Consider the following 18,591-nt stretch of genomic DNA (forward strand, 5'->3'; position numbering starts at 1 on the left):
GGTGGATACAGACTTGCTTGATCAAGTCTTATCCAGGTCACATTCTTTACCAAGTTTATGTTATGGGCAAAGTAGTAAGTTTATAATACTTACCTTAAACTGTTGCTGTTCTCTAGTGCAAAATTCTGAGGTGCAGATGCTTAATGATATGCATAATTCTTTCATGGAAAATAATGGCTTTATTTATAGGACCCCGTTTTGTTCTTGTGTGTACTAAAGTGGGTTGGCCTTATGCTTAGGGATAAAAACAACTCAGACTTCTACTAAATGTTCTCAACAACATCACTGTTTCATTTCCCTCACTTCTGTTAGATATCAATATATATAGTTCAATCAGCTTCTGGTTACTTGAATAGTACAGGTTCTTTTCAAGCAATTAAGTCACTTTATAATCTAACACTTGATAAAGACTTGCATGGACATTTTTATTTATTAAATCCTTCAAGTTTGCTTTCTTTAATAAAACGTCAATTCCTAATAGCCTGTGGCTTTGTGGTTTATCTCCACCTTGACTCTGTATGCAATTCAGGTTTCCAATAAAACTTGATTTATACTTTTAAAAAAGCATCAAAGAGCAAAGTATCTGTTAACACATTATCTCAGGATGACATGGAAATGCATAACAAATTATGGTTTAAGTTTACTCTCAGCCTTTGTAGAGTTTTTAAATAAGAAGTACATATTGGCTTCCCTGGTGGCACAGTGGTTGAGAGTCCACCTGCTGATGCAGGGGACACAGGTTCGTGCCCTGGTCCAGGAAGATCCCACATGCCGCAGAGCAGCCGGGCCTGTGAGCCATGGCCGCTGAGCCTGCGCGTCTGGAGCCTGTGCTCCACAACGGGAGAGGCCACAACAGTGAGAGGCCCGTGTATCGCAAAAAATAAATAAATAAATAAAAAAGAACTACATATTACTTTTGGTAATACTTGAATGTAATTTTGGTAATTTAAAATGTTTTTTCCTACTCACTGACTCTAATTCAAGGACCTATATAATAAATTCCTTCTTGAGTGTAATGCAAAAAAAAAGTTTACTTGAAGAAATTTTGTTTGTCCTTATTGCCAGTAAACCTAGGGTTACTAAGTGGCAGTTTATTAAAAAATAGCTTATCTGTGATATCTGGTAACACCTGTTTATCCCTGGACCCTATTAAATAGTGGTATTTTAAATGGTCAAAAAATAATAGAAATTAAATTGATGTTGAAAAATTAATTTTCTCTTTCAAAACAGAATTTTCACTATTTAAATTATAATTATGTATTTTTTAGTTAGAATATTGTAAGAGTCAGTACTTTCGTTTTTAAAAAATGGACTATAGGCTTTCTTTTAAAAAATTTGATATTATTTGTTTTAAAAACATGTATGGAAATTTCCTTTTAGGAGAACCCCCAATCAAAAGAAACTTGTTGAATGAATTTGACAGGATAATAGAAAATCAAGGAAAATACTTAAAGGCTTCAAAAAGCACTCCAGATGGTAAAATTTGCTTTTTATCCATATCTTTTTCTATAGTTACTATACTTAGTATTCTTTAAGTTATTTTTCTTTGGGTATGTAGGTAATTGGGCACGCCTTTACAGTGTGGTTTGTTAAAGCTTACATCTTGCCTTGTTTTGTTATGTGAGCTTTTCCTTCATAATACCTAGTATAATGTGGAGGTTCTCCATAATTGAGAAATGTGAAATGATAACAAAATAATGACTTTTAAAATAAAAAGCTGTAAGAATTTAGTAAGAACTTAGTAAAATACTTTAAGCTCAGGTTCTAGAATCTAGTTGATTTCATAATATTTACATGAATCAGTTATTTAATTGAAAAACAGTGACTTTCAAATTATGTTATTTCTTATACATTTATTAGATGGGATTCTTCAGCCAGGAAGAGCTTTCCCTTAACAACTGGGGATGAACTCTATAGTTCCTCCTAAAAAGGCAGGGTAAATATTGAATTCTTTCCCTTTACTTACCAATTTTCAGAGTAAAGAGTAGTTGGTGTAGTAATCACTACTAATGGTAGTAAAGGAATTTTTTTCTTAGTTGAGTAAAACTGATTTCTTAGATTTTTATTTATAATGTATATATAAAGTTTAAAAGAACACATTATAAGTAATGTATTTCTTTACAAAAGAAAACATTTTTTGTTGCTCAAATCATTTCAAATTTGAAAGTGGAAACCTCTTCAAGTATTTCCTAAGAGTTTTTTTTTAATATGCTTTAATTAACCTTTGAACACTTTCTTGCTTTGTATTTTCACAAAAAGATTTCTTAGGGAGTCGTTGTAATTCCCTGCCCCAGTTCTAGAATCCTTAGAATCTACAAAGATCCTTCCAGTGTTTAATATTTTTAAAAAAACAAATTTGAATGCTAGCTATGCTCATAGCTGCTGGTGTATTTTTTATTAATGCTGCATTCTTGGTTTCTAATAACATTAACATATTTACTTATTTGCTTTATCTTCCAGCCATGGTTCTCAAACTTTTTGATCTCAGGATCTCTTTATATTCTTAAAAATTACTGAGGATCCCAAAGAGCATTTGGTTGTGTGGATTATATCTATTTATATTTACCATATTCAACATTAAAACTGAGAAATTTTAATATTTATAAATATTAAATATTGTGCATTGGTCAGTTTGAAAATATTAGTTCAGAGTTATGCAGCTCTTCCAAACGTTGACACATTTTATTATACAATCTTAAACAATTACTTTTGTTAATGTCACCACTGATGTAATCTGAAAATTTAGTATTGGGAAATTGTCAAGCTAACAGCCAGATACAAGCGTTACAAAATTGTCATTTTGTTTAAAAGTTTGAATTTTACAATTCAGTTTGTTTGGCAGCAAATACTCTCACTTGTTTTTTTGTAGTGATAAGCTCATTTCATTCATTTTTGAAGAAATATCTGCTGCATACCCAAGTCTGAAAGATTGTGATTTGTTGGTTATTCTTTCAAGTAAAAATGGAATTCTTTGGGACAAAAATGATTAGTGCAGTTCACATAAAGTGCATTTCCTCAAGACAATTATTGCACTAAAGTATGCAGCAGGACATACCAGCAGTGCTAATGTCAACACAGTGAGAAAGATATATATAATTTCGTCTCCTCCTCCTCCTTTTCCTTTTTCAACTTCTTCTTCTCCTTCTTCTTCTTCTTATTATATGATTATTATTACGATATTTTGACAGCTTGGATCCCCTTTAAGGGTTGTGGGTTCCTCCCACCCAGGGTTCCATGGATCACTTTGAGAATCACTGTCTTACAGTATATGTATAATAGCTTCAAGTTTACAATACCAGTGTTAATAAATACCAATAATAAAACTACTAAGGGAAATTTAAGAATTCTTTGCAGTTTTTATCTTAAGAATATATACTATTCTTAATACTATATTAATAAGAATGTGTAGTCAAAGTTCTGTGTTCAAATGCCACTCAAGATAATTATTTTGTTTGCAGTTAACAATTTAATAATTAGGTTAGATTCATTAGTTTTCAATTTTAGGGTTTGCTTTTTCTTTTTTAATTTTATATTTGAATAAATAGAATGTTTACATAGTTCATTTATCAAAACTACAGAAAGGTTTACTTGGAGAAGCCTGATTTCCATCGCCATCTCCTCTACACTGTTCACCACCTTCCTCACTTCTTGCTCACTATCTTGATAACTATTTTAAATGGTTTTTGGTCTGTCCTTTTAGGGTTTCTTTTTGTGAAAATAAGTAAGTATGTGTATATATGTTCTTATTACCTTTCTTTCTTACTCAAAAGGTATCAGTATGCATATGGTTTTGTACCTTCTTTGTTTGTTGTTTACTTTAGAATTTATCTGGAGATCATGCCTTAATGAGTATCAAGAGATCTTCCTCGTTCTTTCTTGTGGTTGTATAGTACTTGATCATGTGGCTGTATCAGTGTATTCTGGTTTATTCAACCAATCTCGTCCCTACTAACGGACTAGTTTTGAAGATTTAAGAAGTACAAGTTACCTGCTGAGAATGAATAATATCTACAGTTTAGCTTGTCAACCTTCATAAAACTTTTAAATTTTATATTTGCATTGGCAATTCACTAACACATTTGAGTTATGATTAACATCAGCTGACTAAATTTATACTGATTTCTTATATATGTTTGCACTGTGAGTTATTTGGTATTCATCATTATCAATTTGTGAATCAAATTTTTTTTTTGTGAATCAAATTTTTGATGGTTATTAACTAAGCATTCATTATATGCATTGAAAAATTTTAAATGTATAATTTTCTCACATTTTTGTGTAAATATTTACAATAACGTATAATGAACATAGGAAATAAAATCTCCCGTTAGATTTTCATTAATACATAATGTAAAAGACATTTCATTAATACATAATGTAAAATAATATTTTTCTAGGCACAATGAAAGATAGAAGATTGTTTATGCATCACATTTCTTTAGAGCCAGTTACCTGTGGACCCTCTTGGTAAGACATGTTTAATTTTTTTTTTTTAATTCTACTAATATAGTATAGGAAAAATGTGGGTTTTTTAAATAAATATTTCTAGAAATGCTGGCTCTAACATACAGTACAGACATTAACACTTCCCCTTTTTGAAAACCTGCATCAGGATTAAATAATTCTGTACTTTGGTAGTACTTTATAGTGCTGTACATATTATTATGTCATTTTTAATAACTTTGTAAAGTAGAAAAACAGATTTTATTGCAATTTTGTGGATAAGGTACTGAGGTTGAGAGAGGTTAAGGAAATTACTCAAAACCAATTAATAAAGGTGGCATATATTATATCTCAATTATATTAGTGGAAGCGAAAGAAAAATTAAAGATGGCATATGTTGAAAATATGCTTTTAGCTCTCCTCCCTCTCAAAACCCTATTAGTTACTAAGAGAATTTTTTTTAATGTATAAATCTGTAAGTACAGTGTTGTTTCAGAAGAAACAAAATTTTAGAAGCTAAAAATCATAAATGATTTAGAAAGACATAGAAAGCTAAAACGTGACATTAGAGCAAGCAGAGAAGCTACTCAGTTTCCCCTAAAGAACCTGAGAAAGACTCAAATTGGCAGCAACATATAATTCTGAAGGTGAGGTAGAAAATAGGAAGATTAGTTGAAAATCTGTTTAAGAGACATCTACATCCCCTCCCCCACTGCAGGCAGGCAATTATTCCTCTTCTGTCAAAAGACCAGAAGGTCATTCTCTGGAGAAGATGAATTGGAGGGATTCTAAATTGGGAATGGGGTTGAGGGAAGATTCTGAAAAGAGAGATAAAGTAAAAATCTGGATGTCGAGTAGTGAGACTCCCTAGCCTCCTTCCCACACTTGGCTCCCAAATGCTGGCAGCCAGGCCTCTAGGCAGAAGACGAGACGATTGTTTCTGTGGGTAACAGGAATAGAAAAGACTAAAAATACTGACAGTTGTGGTTACTTAAGTTAAACCACATACCAGATCACCAGACAGTGAAGCCAACAACTGACAAGCCCACCAGCACACAGCTTCCAGTCAGCTCTTCAGTGCTTCACACTTAAATGAGAATAGATAATCAAGGATCACTAGTCATTGGAAGAAAGCCTCTGGGAAAGATAGTATCCAAAGTACAAAAACCAAAGGACAGAGAAGGAACTTAGAGGAAATACACCATGCAACAAGAAGAAAACTTCAAAAAAAGTACTAATATTTTCAGGAAAGAGAACATATTGCATCTGTAAAATAAGAACAAGTTGCTATAAGAAGAGCTCTTGGAAATTAAAAATATAATGGCACAAATAAATTAACTCAGTAGAAGAAATAGAAGATAAAAGTTATGAAAACTCCCAGAATATAGTGCAAAAAAGGAGAGGAGATGAAAAAAGAATGAAAGATAATTTTAAAAGTCAGTCCTGTGGCTCTAACATTTGAAGATTTGGACTTTGAGAAAGAAGTAACAGAGGAGAAATACAAGTTTTCAAAGAAATAATTTAAGATATTTTATCAGTACTGAAGGATATGAGTTTCCTTGATTAAAAGGACCCTCTGAGTAAGCACATGAATAAAGATGGCCTGTACTAAAGTATATCCTTGTGAAATTTTAGAAAATCAGGTTTCAGATGAAGTTTCCAGAGTCATAATGGTATGAGTCCTCTCATCATTAACAGCGGAAGCTAGAAGATTATAGATTACAGAGCAATGCCTTTAAAATTCTGAAAGAAAATGATTTTCAACCTAGAATTCTACCACTGACCAAAATATCAATTAAGTGTGAGGATAAACATTTTTCAGATGTAAAGTATCAAAAGGTTTGTCTCCCACACACTTTTCTCAGGGAGCTAACTAAAGTCCATAAATCAGAAGGAGGAAGATATAGGATTTAAGAAACAGGAATTCAACATAGGAGAAAGTAAAGGGAATCATCAGGATTATACAGAAGGGGGAGATCCCAGAATTACAGCTGTGTGGCTAAACCTAGACAGGTACCCAGACCATTTTGGTAGAATAAAGCCCTGGGAGAGTTTGCCTACCAGAAAAAGATTAAAGCGGAATCTGAAGTATTTTAATGTATTAAGAAACTTCTTGGTAAAGATGGGGAATTGAGCATACTCACCTACTTTAATTGCCTCTCAGAGTTTTACCAAAACAACCATGAAGGAATTCATACATACACACACATACACGTCCCCTCCCCAAAGACAGGGAGAATGGGAGAGGAGAGACCATGGTGACTACATTGTTCAAAGCATACATACAGGAGAAAACTGATTTGAAAGTGGTAGTGGGGAGAGGAGAGAACCAACCATTTTACACTAAAGAAGCCTCAGAAGCTCAGGAACTGGTGAATCTTCAGAATTGGGTGGTGAGGGACTTCCCTCGTGGCACAGTGGTTAAGAATCCGCCTGCCAGTGCAGGGGACATGGGTTTGAGCCCTGGTCTGGGAAGATCCTACATGGCGTGGAACAGCTATGCCCATGCGCCACAACTACCGAGCCTGCACTCTAGAGCACGCAAGCTACAACTACTGAAGCCTGCGCTCCTAGAGCCCATGCTCCGCAACAATAGAAGTCACTATGATGAGAAGCCTGTGCACTGCAATGAAGAGTAGCCCCTGCTCGCCACAACTAGAGAAAGCCTGCACACAGCAGCAAAGACCCAACACAGCCAAAAATAAATAAATTAAGAAAAAAAAGAAAGAAAAAATAATTGGGTGGTGAAGAAGGAGCCAAAATAAGGGTATATAGGTTGAAAATCTATTTAAGATGCCGTCAAATCCCCTCCTTCACTCCGTGAAGCTGGGCACTACCTCTTATGCACTCTAACAGAAGACTAGGGGTTAACTGTCCAGGGAGGGTACAATACAGGGTTTCTTTATTGAACACACTAGGCACAGTGGAAGGCAGGAGTAATATACTGACGGCAAGGGGATCAGGTTAATGTGTGCACACTGAATGTTGGGGGGCTCTCCTCCCCAGGTCTTCTTCCCCCACTCAGCTTCCAGAATGCTGGTAGCTAAGTTTTCACTCTTAGAAGCTTCCAGTTAATCTACAGTGTTGCTTACAATCAGTAACGGTGTACCAAAGGCTTCCAAACAGCTCTGTGATCCCCGATGCTTAAATATGAACAGACAACCAAAGATTACCGAACATCACAAAAACCAAAAATGAAATAACCAAAAATCAAACTAATGAAAATAACTTAGAAGAAACACTATTCAAGGAGCAGAATGAAAAGAGAATTATATGTATAAAGCTGAGAGTTTGGGTGTGAATGAATGATAGGTACATAGAAAAGCAGCAGAGTTTAAAAAAAATAATAACCCAATGGAAAGCAAAAGTTGTAAAGATAGGAAGTACAATGAGAATGTACTACATATTAATACCACATATACTTTTTACTACTATAACACACTCAGCTGTAAAAAGTATTTAGTCATAATATAAATGTGAAATATTGACAGAATCGAATACATAACTTGAGAAGATGAGGAAAGGAGAGAGAGAAAGAGTGTTTGGTAAAGTGGAAGTAGTCTTGTGGGAGCTAAATCTTCATTCTCCGTGGTGGCTTTTCAATAGAAAAAAGCCCAGAAGAAGCAGTTACTGAGGTGTCACTTATAGATAATGGATGTGAATATCACAGAAGCATCTCAAATTGTAGACAGCAGTTGTAAAATCTTTTCTAATGGTAAATTTTTAAGCCCAAACATATGGTTTAAATTGCATTAATGTTATCTTTTCAAAAATAACTGCTTGTGACATTGTTGAAAAAGTCATCGAACTGTATTCTGGAATATATTTTTCAGCAGGCCACTAATATACATGTGTTGAATGTAGAAATCCAGGTGATTTTTAAAATTTTCATTTTCAAAAGTAGGTTGTAATATTAAAAATAAAGTAAATGCTTACTTATCTACATATTACCTTAATTTACTCATATGATGGGAAAATAGTTTTATGCATTTAACAAACAGGTATTAAGCACCTTTTCGAAGTATCTAATTTATACTGTGTTGATAGATGAAAAGATATGTAAGTCCAAGTCAGATTGCTTGTCTTGGAGCCAGGCATGAAAAGAATTATTGTGCTATAAATACTAAAATGAATATAATAAAGTGATGTGAGAGCATAGAAAAATTGGCAGCTTAAATATGTGACCAAAGCTTAATAGGAAAAGTACTTTAGATGGAATGTAAAGAATGCTGGTTAAAGAGGGCATTCCAAATCTGGAAACAGTAAGAAGTTGTGTGACTTTCATCATGGGATTTGGCAGGCTGGGGGTGGGCTGAGGATGAGGAAACACAAAGAAATGGAGAGAGTAGGACCAAGAAGGAAGCCTCCTGTATGTCATTTCTGACAAGTCGAAACCTGGATAGGCGATACTCTGTCTTTGGAAGTTTAAGAAGAGACGCGACGTAACCAGATTCGTGTTTTAGAAGCAGACCAGAGAGAAAATGTTGCAAGGAGATTAGTAAGGAAGTAAAGGCCTTAGTTTAGTTAATACATGTGGTAGAGAGTGAGTGGAAGACAGATTCAAGATTTGGCCAGAGAGTCATTAACTGAGAGTGGCAAAATATCTCCATGTGGATTCAAATAGAGGTCTTGATCATAACTTGCAAAGCAAACTCCTCATTTTTGCAATATTTTTCATATTTAAAAACATTGGAGTGAAAAATCAGTGAAAGTAAGTTTTGGAGTACATAGGTTTATTCATTCCTGTGCACTTGATCTCATCTAGGTCTATTCAAGAAAACCAGTCCAGCCATTGTCCCCTCTCTCTCCTGCATTGATCATTTTTCCACCTTACTGGATTAGTCCCATCAGTGTAGGTAGTTGCTATAAATCTCCCATCTTGAAAAGAAAAGCCTTTCTTGACTCCTCTTATCCCACCAGTCCATTTCTGTGCCCCACTTAAAGCACATCTCACTTTCTCTACTTCATCTCTTCCCTTTCTCTCCTGAGCCCATCCCAGTCTTTCATCACTACCCACTACCCCTCATCAAGATTACCAGTTACCATTTTCTTTACTCTGGCTTCTGGGACATCTGTCTTACGTCTCCTCCTATCCCACTGGCTGTTCTTTCTTACTCTCCTTTGCTAATTCTTCCCCTAACTGCTAAATGTTAAATACCCCCATGGTTCAGCTCCAGATGGCTTCTCTTCCTGCCCTTCCTCCCTAGTATCTCATCCACTCTCATGACTCTGTATACCATCTATTTGGTGACAGCTCCAAAATTAATATCTTTAGCCCAGATTTCTTCCCTGAACAACATATTTATTCATTCAGCTACCTACTTGACATTTTTATTTGGGTGACTTACAGATATCTTAAATGTAACATCTCCAAAGCTGATATTCTTTCCCCTTACTTGTTTTCCTATAAACGTAAAAGTCTAACAGCTCTGCTTTCAAAATATGTCCCAAATCCAATCACTTCTCACCATTTCCACCCTTAACACCTGGTTCAAGTCACCATAAAACTGTCTACATTATTTCAACAGAACTGGTCTTTCTGCTTCCTACTTTGCCTCCCCCCACCTCGCTATACACAGTGAATTTTCAGCAAAGAAGCCAGAGGGATCCTTTTAAATATAAGGCAGATTATGTCATTTCTGGACTCAAAAACTGTTCCATGACTTCCCATCGCATAGTACAAGCCAGAAGTCCTTATCATGGTATGCAGGTTCTTTGTGATCTGGCCTTTTTGCTACCTTTCCAGTCTCACCTGCTAACTTTCCCCTTGCCTACTCTGCTCCAGGCATACTTGTGTCTAGCCCAGTACGTGATGTCTACTCTGCCTGTAGCAGTCTTCTCCCAAATCTCTTCATGGCTTTCCCTCTCACTTCCTTTAGGTCTCTGTATAAATGTCACCTTGTCAATAATGTTTTCCTTACCAGCCTATATAAAATATCATTTATTTATTTCTGCTGGACACACTTCCTGTCCCCCTTACCATGCTTTAATTTTCTCCATAGCATATATAATACCAATTGACGTATTTACTTGTTTGTCTGTTTCCCCCCACTAGAATGTAGACTCTATGATTTTGTTTCATTTGTCACTATATCCCCCAGCCAGAACACTGCCTGGCAAGTAGTAGGAACACATTAAATATTTGCTGGATAGATGAATGGATAACTAAATAAGTTGTAGGGTAACTTCAAGTTCCATGGGCATAGGGTTGGGTAAAAGGAAGTATGGGGTTTTCAACAAAATATCGAGGAAGAACATGTACGCTAGGGAAGGTGGTAAGTTTAGTTTGGGACATGCTTAGTTTGAGATGAGTGTGGAACATCAAGATAAGGATGTCTGGTACTAGATGCAGTTCAAAGTATAGGAATAACACCTGGGGAATATCGGGCATAAAGATACAGATTGATATTTTTATTGTTAGATGGTAATTTAAGCAATGTAAATGACTCATATCACCCAGGGGAAGTGTCTAGGGAAGAAATCCAACTTTGGAGGCAGGAAGATTTTTAAGAGAAAGAGGAAAAGAACAGTTAAAAAAAAAAAGGAAAGAAAGAAAAAGAGGGACAATCGTGGTGTAAATATTCGCAGTGAGAATTTTAAAAAGGAACAAGTTGTGAAAACTGTTAGAGGTCAAGCAGAATGAGTTCACACATGAGGCTTTTTTAAATTTTGGTATTGGGAGGTCATTAGCAACTTTATTGAGAAAAGTTTCTATAGAATAGTGGGGAAAATGAGAGTTCAGAGAGTGGAAAGTGAGGAAGTGAAAATAGCTAGTTTAGATTACCTATGGAGGAAGGTTGGCCATGAGGGGTATGTAACAGTATCCGCTTGAAAGGGGGATAAGGTTGAGAAAAAAGTCAAGAGTGGGCAAGGCTTTCTGAATGAAAAAGGTGTAACAGATGATAGAGAAAGGAAGGAGATGGAATAATCATTGCAAGAGTGGGGCTCCCGAGGAGACTGGGATACTAGATGGGGTCAAGAATACAGGTGAAGAGGTTACCATGAGAAGAGGACGGGTAGACAGATGTCTGGCGAAGGAGGTAAGTGAGGAGCTGTGATAGACCTGGAAGAGACAGACGGGGGAATCCAGGTTTGACAGATTCTCTTCTCTCATGTTTGTAGGTGGTAAAGTCAAAGGCTGGGAGTCAGTGTGTGAGAGAGAGTTACAGACTTGGAGAGTGTGGTATTGTTTTGGAGGGCAACCATGATGAAATGCAGAACGGTTACCAGAATAGGATTGCCATGTAGCAATTGAGGGTCTACGAAAAAAAATACATATTCCAAAACATTTATATATATATATATGTACATTTACTGGTAAATAATCAAGCTTAAATATTTTCTCCCCATTGTAGCACAAGTACGGAAAGGCGAGAAATGCAGAATCCAAATTTCACTGCATCTGGTCAAGAATTTCTATCTAAATCTCATTTTTCTGAACACCCGACCTTGGAAAAGTCTTCAAGCAGTTTATCAGTTTCAGGGCAGCCACTTTGTAAGGTTCCTGCCCCAAGAAATGAAAAAAGGAGACACTCGATAACTACAGGCAAACCAATGAAAGTCTTTGTCCCACCTTTTAAAACTAAATCGCATGTTCACAGAGATGAACAGTGTGTTAACAGGAATACTAATTTCGAGGAAAACAAACAAAAACAAAAAAACATAGATGAACATGGCTCTGGTGATCATGAAAATAATGTTAATGACAGTGAAATTCATCAAACAACAACTATGCTTTTCACAAAGGGTGAAGAAGAACATTTAGGTATTGTGTGAAAATTTGTGTTGACGTATTTTTGCCTTTCAGATATATATATTTCTTACGTTAAATAACACCTTGCGGATTTTTGCCCCTTTTATGATTACTAATTTCAAAACCTTTTGTATTGCTTTAGATATTTCTGTCCAAAGATTAAGTTTAAATTACTCTAATGTTTTCTTTCAAAGGTAGCTAACTGTAGACATTCTTCTTAAAAAAAAAAAAAAGCTATTAGACATGCAGTCTAGGACAGCTATTATTGGATTATGATTTTTATCAGGCTACTAATTTTCTTCCAAATTCGAAATAAAAATAATCTATTTCTGTTCTTTTAGAAACGTTTATCAAGTAGAAACTTTTTTTCATCCCTTAAGATTTAAAGTTAGAGCAAATTGATATATATCATTTTATAAAACAAGGGTTGTGCTTTTAAATTTTATATTCAATTTTACTTTTTGTTAATTATTTATTCTTTAATAGATTTAATTACAAATCTTCAGACTGCCAGAGATATACAGGATATGCGAATTAAAAAGAAACAAAGGCAACGTATTTTTCCACAGCCAGGTAGTCTGTATCTTGCAAAAACATCCACTATGCCTAGAATCTCTCTGAAAGTAGCAGTAGAAGGCCGAGTCCCCACTGCATGTTCTCATAAACAGGTATGCTTTTGTCTATAATGCGAATTAATAGCTTTTATAGCAATGTGTAACTTTATTTCATTAACTGGCATCTTCAGATTGTTTAAAGAAAACAAATTGATGCAGAAATGGATGAGTAAAATCATCTTGCTTCCTAATCAGCCTGCAGTGGCAACCTCCTTCTCCTCTGCTGTCTTATCCTAAAGTGATCAGTGCTTCAAAACTACAATTTCTCTTTCGCCTTCAAAATGTATTCATTTTATTACTGTAAGTGCTCTCAGCTGGGTGTTAAAGTAGTCTCATTGAATTTAAAGTGTGAATGACTCATAACCCTGAACCTGCTAAGAGCCATTTACATTTTTAAAAGAATTCTTATTAAGCCAGTACTATCTAGTTGGAATTTGGAGCAATGGAGAGGTGAGAGTCTGGGCCTCTTCTGAGTTTTTTAACTTAAGAGGTTTTCTTAAACATTAAATTACTTTTTTATCCCCACAACGACTTCCTATGGCAGATGTAGCAGGAGGCATGTACATGAGGGGAATGGGAAAGGTGCCGCAGACTCTTGAATGTATAGGTCATTTATATTATGTAAAAACTTTTTGGCTTCTAGTAAGTAAGTTACATATTTTTATAGTGAATATTTTCATATTTAAATGAAAAACTTTGGGTAGATTCAGTTTGGGTGTATTATAATTTTTTTTCTGTGAAACATTCTTTTTGATGTTTCTTACTCATTATCAAATTTTTCTATCATTTATTTTGTGCAGCTATATAGGTACGGTGTTTCTAAACATTGTGTAAAAATTAACAGCAAAAATGCAGAGTCTTTTCAGTTTCACACTCAGGATTATTTTGGTAAGGAAAGTTTATGGGCTGGAAAGGGAATACAGTTGGCTGATGGTGGATGGCTCATACCCTCCAATGATGGAATGGCTGGAAAAGAAGAATTTTATAGGTACTCTCTACAAAAAGAAATTTTGTATTATCTAACTTTTGTATGTTCCATCATCTCTCTTTTCCTCACAAGTCCCTTTTTATCTTTCCTTATCTCTCCTGAACTTAAAAATTTGGCTAGAAATCAAAAGTTTATACATTGAATCATTTTAAGTACATGTGGTTCACTTGATATTCTGTTGAAATCTTTTGAAAAGTGAATTTTGGTTTGTCTTAGGATTTAGTGAATTGGTTTTTCTTAAATTAGGACATTATAGCTTTTATAAAATAAAAACTGATAAGAAAAGTTAAGTGTGAGTTGGCCTTATCGTAAACCCACACACATGTGTATACTTGTGTGGATATTCTCTTTCATTGTGTATTTCAGTAAATATAAAATATAAAAAATAAAGTTAAACAGAAATACTTAAATATCAGTAATACCAAGTGACTAGAAAACTCCAGTGCCCTAAAAAATCAACAGTTTAGGAACTATATATCCTCTTAGGATTCTAGTGTTTATACAAACATAATTTTAAATGTTTGCTATCAGGGAGGTATTACCTCATGCCAATGACAAGAGATAGGAAACCTTTCTCCTGTGCCCTTATTTTTGAGATCTCGGTATATCTTTCTAAAGTTTATAGTTTTGAGAAAAGTGTTAAAATATTTTTTCCTTAAATTTCTGTTATGTTTTTGGAGTATTTTAAAACACGAATGTTATTTACATCTTGGTACTTGTCCCACATAACAAATATCAGCTGTTGATTCTAGTTGGAAAAGTAACAGCTGTATCACTTAATTGTATTAGGTAGACTGCATAGTGTAGAGGTTGAGTGATTACTCTGTAATCAGGTGGGCATGGTTCAAACTGCGTTGTTGAGGCTCAAGCTGTGTTTTTGATCGTTCAACAAATATTTATTGAGAACCTACTATGTGTCCGATACTATCTTGGGTACTAGGGATAGCAAAACAAAAAAATCTCTGCCCTAATAAATCATATATTCTAGTTTGGGACAGGGAAAGAAAATTTTAAAAGGGAATAAGTAAATGGTATAATATATTAAAAAGTGATAAATACTTTGAAGATAAAGCTGGAAAAAGGGGGTAAGAGAGAGTTAGGTGAGGAGAGGTATACAATTTTTTAAATAGAGTAAGAAGGTAACGTGTAAGGGTACTGATGCTGGTGGTTGGTAAATAGGAGGGTGGAAGTTTATGGAAGTTCTCTTTTAATTACTTCTGTTTATGTAGTGCTGAGAGTGAGAATGGGAAAGGAGGAGGAGTTGTAGATTTGAGCAGAAAGGGCTCAAGTTGTAGATTTGAGCAGATATCAAGAAGAGAACCAGGACTAGAGAAGGAAGTTCTTAGGTGATTTCTAAAAACAATCTCTTTGATAAGAAATATATAATCTAAAATATAATTATTTTCCAGTCAGGATCTCATTTTCCAGTTGAAATAATTATATTGACTAACATGTTAAGTGAAATTTTTATTAGCATATTTTGATACATGTCATTTTCTAAAATTATAATACTACGTTAACTCATAACAACTTATTGAATGATCTTGTACAATTTAGTTTTTGTGCAAAGAATAGCTGGGGTTATTGAATTCAGTATCATCTTACCTGGTTTTTATTATTTCTTCTACCTTTATTTGTTCAGAGCTCTGTGTGACACCCCAGGTGTGGATCCAAAGCTTATTTCTAGAGTTTGGGTCTATAATCATTATAGATGGATTATATGGAAACTGGCAGCTATGGAATTTGCCTTTCCTAAAGAATTTGCTAATAGATGCCTAAGCCCAGAAAGGGTACTTCTTCAACTCAAATACAGGCAAGTTTAAAGCTCTATATTATGTAATCATATATTGTATGGGTCAGACTTCTGTGCTGTCTGTGACTTGCACGTCAGAGTCAGTTGTTGGTGACAGCTGCCATCCCACACTGCTGTTCAGTTGTATAGCGCAGTTCTCTTGTCACCCTCCAGCCCCCACTTAAGAGCAGTCACACATTCATACACCCTATGCTTCCCTCTTCTCCCACCCTCTCCTTAACCTCTTGGCACATGAGAAGAATATGAATTACTAATTTGATCGGCTCTTCAGGGATTGCTAGTAAAGCATTTTTGCATTTTGGGGGTTTTAATATTTAATTCATATTTTAGCAGTATAAAACTTAATATATTACCAGCTACCAAATTTTAAATTCTCTTCAGTCTCAGTATTCAATAAAGGTATTTAATTTTTATTCTCAATTATTCGGTGACTTTTTTTTACCATGAAATTCTAGACCCACAATTTCTAAAATAATTCTTTTTTTTCCTTTTAGGTATGATATGGAAATTGATAGAAGCAGAAGATCAGCTATAAAAAAGATAATGGAAAGGGATGACACAGCTGCAAAAACGCTTGTTCTCTGTGTTTCTGAAATAATTTCATTAAGCACAAATATATCTGAAACTTCTAGCAGTAAAACTAATAGTATGGATACCACAAAAGCGGCCGTTGTCGAACTTACAGATGGATGGTATGCTATTAAGGCCCAGGTGGATCCTCCCCTCTTAGCTCTCTTAAAGAACAGTAGACTAACTGTGGGTCAGAAGATCATAATTCACGGAGCAGAGCTGGTGGGCTCTCCTGATGCCTGTACGCCTCTTGAAGCCCCAGAATCTCTTATGTTAAAGGTAAATTAAATTAATGTACACTCGGTAAAAATCAGTCACTGATTCAGTTAAATTCTAGAGAGAGTTTACATTTAAATTTTAAAATTTACTTATGCCTATTAAGGATGCTTCGTTTCTTGAAAATGTACTGATACTGTTATTAGTTTAAGTGGCATATTTCTCAGATAGTTAAATATTTGTGTTTTTGGAAAGCCAGAGATATTTACTGAGCTGAAATAATGCAGTTGCAGTTAAAGAGCAGGAGTAAATTTGCACCGGATGTTTGATTTTGGTACCTATAGCCCTCATGTTGTTCTCATAGTATTGCTCTGCTTCCACCGTGATTACTTGGCCAAATCTCTGTTCCAGTATGATTAGAACATTAGATTTCAGTGATTCTTGTATATAGAATACTAAAGTACACCTTTCATCTCTATGTAGATTTAAACCTAGATAACAGGACTTTGTTATGTTGAATAGTCTGTAATATTGCTATCAGAAATGACTGCTAATGTTGCACATTCAGATTCACTTTTGAGGTAACCTTGTAAAGAACTTACTTCTGTTGTATTCTGGATCACTGTAATTCAGGAAAGCATTTTAATAAATCAATCATTTTTAAGTTAAAGAGATAATTTGTCATTAACTTGGGTTGCTTTTAGTCAAGCTGAAACAGGCTTTTGTTTTATGTTGCTTAGAATATCAAAGTTGCACTGGCTTTCAGTTTTTGTTTTGTTTTTATCAAATAAATATATGTGCATAATTTCAAAACTCAAGTAAATAACCACATACACAAAAGCAGTCACTGATGCAACCCTGCCTAACCCCCCTTCATGCTCCCCAAAGGCAAGCACTTCCAATCCCTTTGGCTGTTTCTTTTGCTTATACTGTTAGGTCTTCTTTTCACCTTCAGTTTAGACATTAACTGTTAGCTTCCTGCTATGAAAGATGAGGAGTAAAGTCAGTATTCAATGTTTATGTTGTAATGACTATGAAAAATATTTTTTGCAACTCAGCATACAGTATACCATGATTACATTTCCTTTCTTTACAACTTACTGCTTTCCCTGGAGTTATTAACTGTCTTGTCTTTTTTGTCTTTCTTAATTTTCTTTATCCTTATTACCAACTCATTCCCACACAGGAGCCATATAAAAATTGTCTCACTATGTTAAAATACCTTTATCAGTTCCATTTCTTTTTCTTGGAGATTCCTTGGATCTCTCCATGTTCCTGCTCAGTTCTGAACTGGTTATCCTCTATGTATGCTGCACAGTTATTCTTGAAATTATTTTCACCTCTTTCTGAGTTAGAAAGCCCTATACTCTGAATTCCATACCTTTCTAGATGTATTCCCTAGCTTTAAGGGCACACAACCGCCAGAGGCTTCTTGAGAAAGGAAACATGCAGGGTTTTTTTTTATCTTATTACAAGATTGGCTGAATATAGAATTTGAGGTTGAAATACTATAATTCTTTCAGAATTTTGAAGACATTTCCTCTATTACCTTCTTGCTTCTGGTATAGTTTCTGTTAAGTTCAGTGCTGGTCTTATTCCCAGTCCTTTACTATGTGATCTGTTCCTAAGACGTTTTTAAGATTGTCTCCATCACTCTGAAATTTCACAATGAGGTGATTTGGTGTCAGCTGTAAAAGCAGGAAAATTATTATAAAATCTGAAATAGAATTGAATACAGGTATATATTTAACTTATAAATCAATTTATTAATTTGTCTAGATTTCTGCTAACAGTACTCGGCCTGCTTGCTGGTATGCCAAACTCGGATTCTTTTCCAATCCTAGACCTTTTCCTCTTCCCTTGTCATCACTTTTCAGCGATGGAGGAAATGTTGGTTGTGTTGACATAATTATTCAAAGAGCATACCCTATACAGGTATGATGTATTCTTGAAACTTACTCTGTATTTCTTTCTTTAGAGACAATTAATTTGAATGACTGCTCCCTACCCTGTATTTCTGTTTGACACATTATTACAGTGGATGGAGAAGACATCATCTGGATTATACATATTTCGCAATGAAAGAGAAGAAGAAAAGGAAGCAACAAAATATGCAGAAGCCCAACAAAAGAAACTGGAAGCCCTGTTCACTAAAATTCAAGCAGAATTTGAAGAGCATGAAGGTAAAATGAGT

At 34.8% G+C, this 18,591-nt stretch overlaps 1 protein-coding gene across 1 annotated transcript in view; it reads left to right on the plus strand.

The window, feature by feature from the left end:
* BRCA2 (BRCA2 DNA repair associated) overlaps positions 1-18,591 on the plus strand; it is a 52,566-nt gene that overhangs the window by 19,589 nt on the left and 14,386 nt on the right. Inside the window, 9 exon segments of the mRNA XM_065896305.1 lie at positions 1,381-1,476; positions 4,398-4,467; positions 11,799-12,208; positions 12,683-12,864; positions 13,611-13,798; positions 15,441-15,611; positions 16,106-16,460; positions 18,177-18,332; positions 18,436-18,580. Coding sequence (XP_065752377.1) covers positions 1,381-1,476; positions 4,398-4,467; positions 11,799-12,208; positions 12,683-12,864; positions 13,611-13,798; positions 15,441-15,611; positions 16,106-16,460; positions 18,177-18,332; positions 18,436-18,580 — 1,773 coding nt within the window.

This window comes from Phocoena phocoena, chromosome 18 (genome assembly GCF_963924675.1).
Source record: "Phocoena phocoena chromosome 18, mPhoPho1.1, whole genome shotgun sequence".
NCBI lineage: Eukaryota > Metazoa > Chordata > Mammalia > Artiodactyla > Phocoenidae > Phocoena > Phocoena phocoena.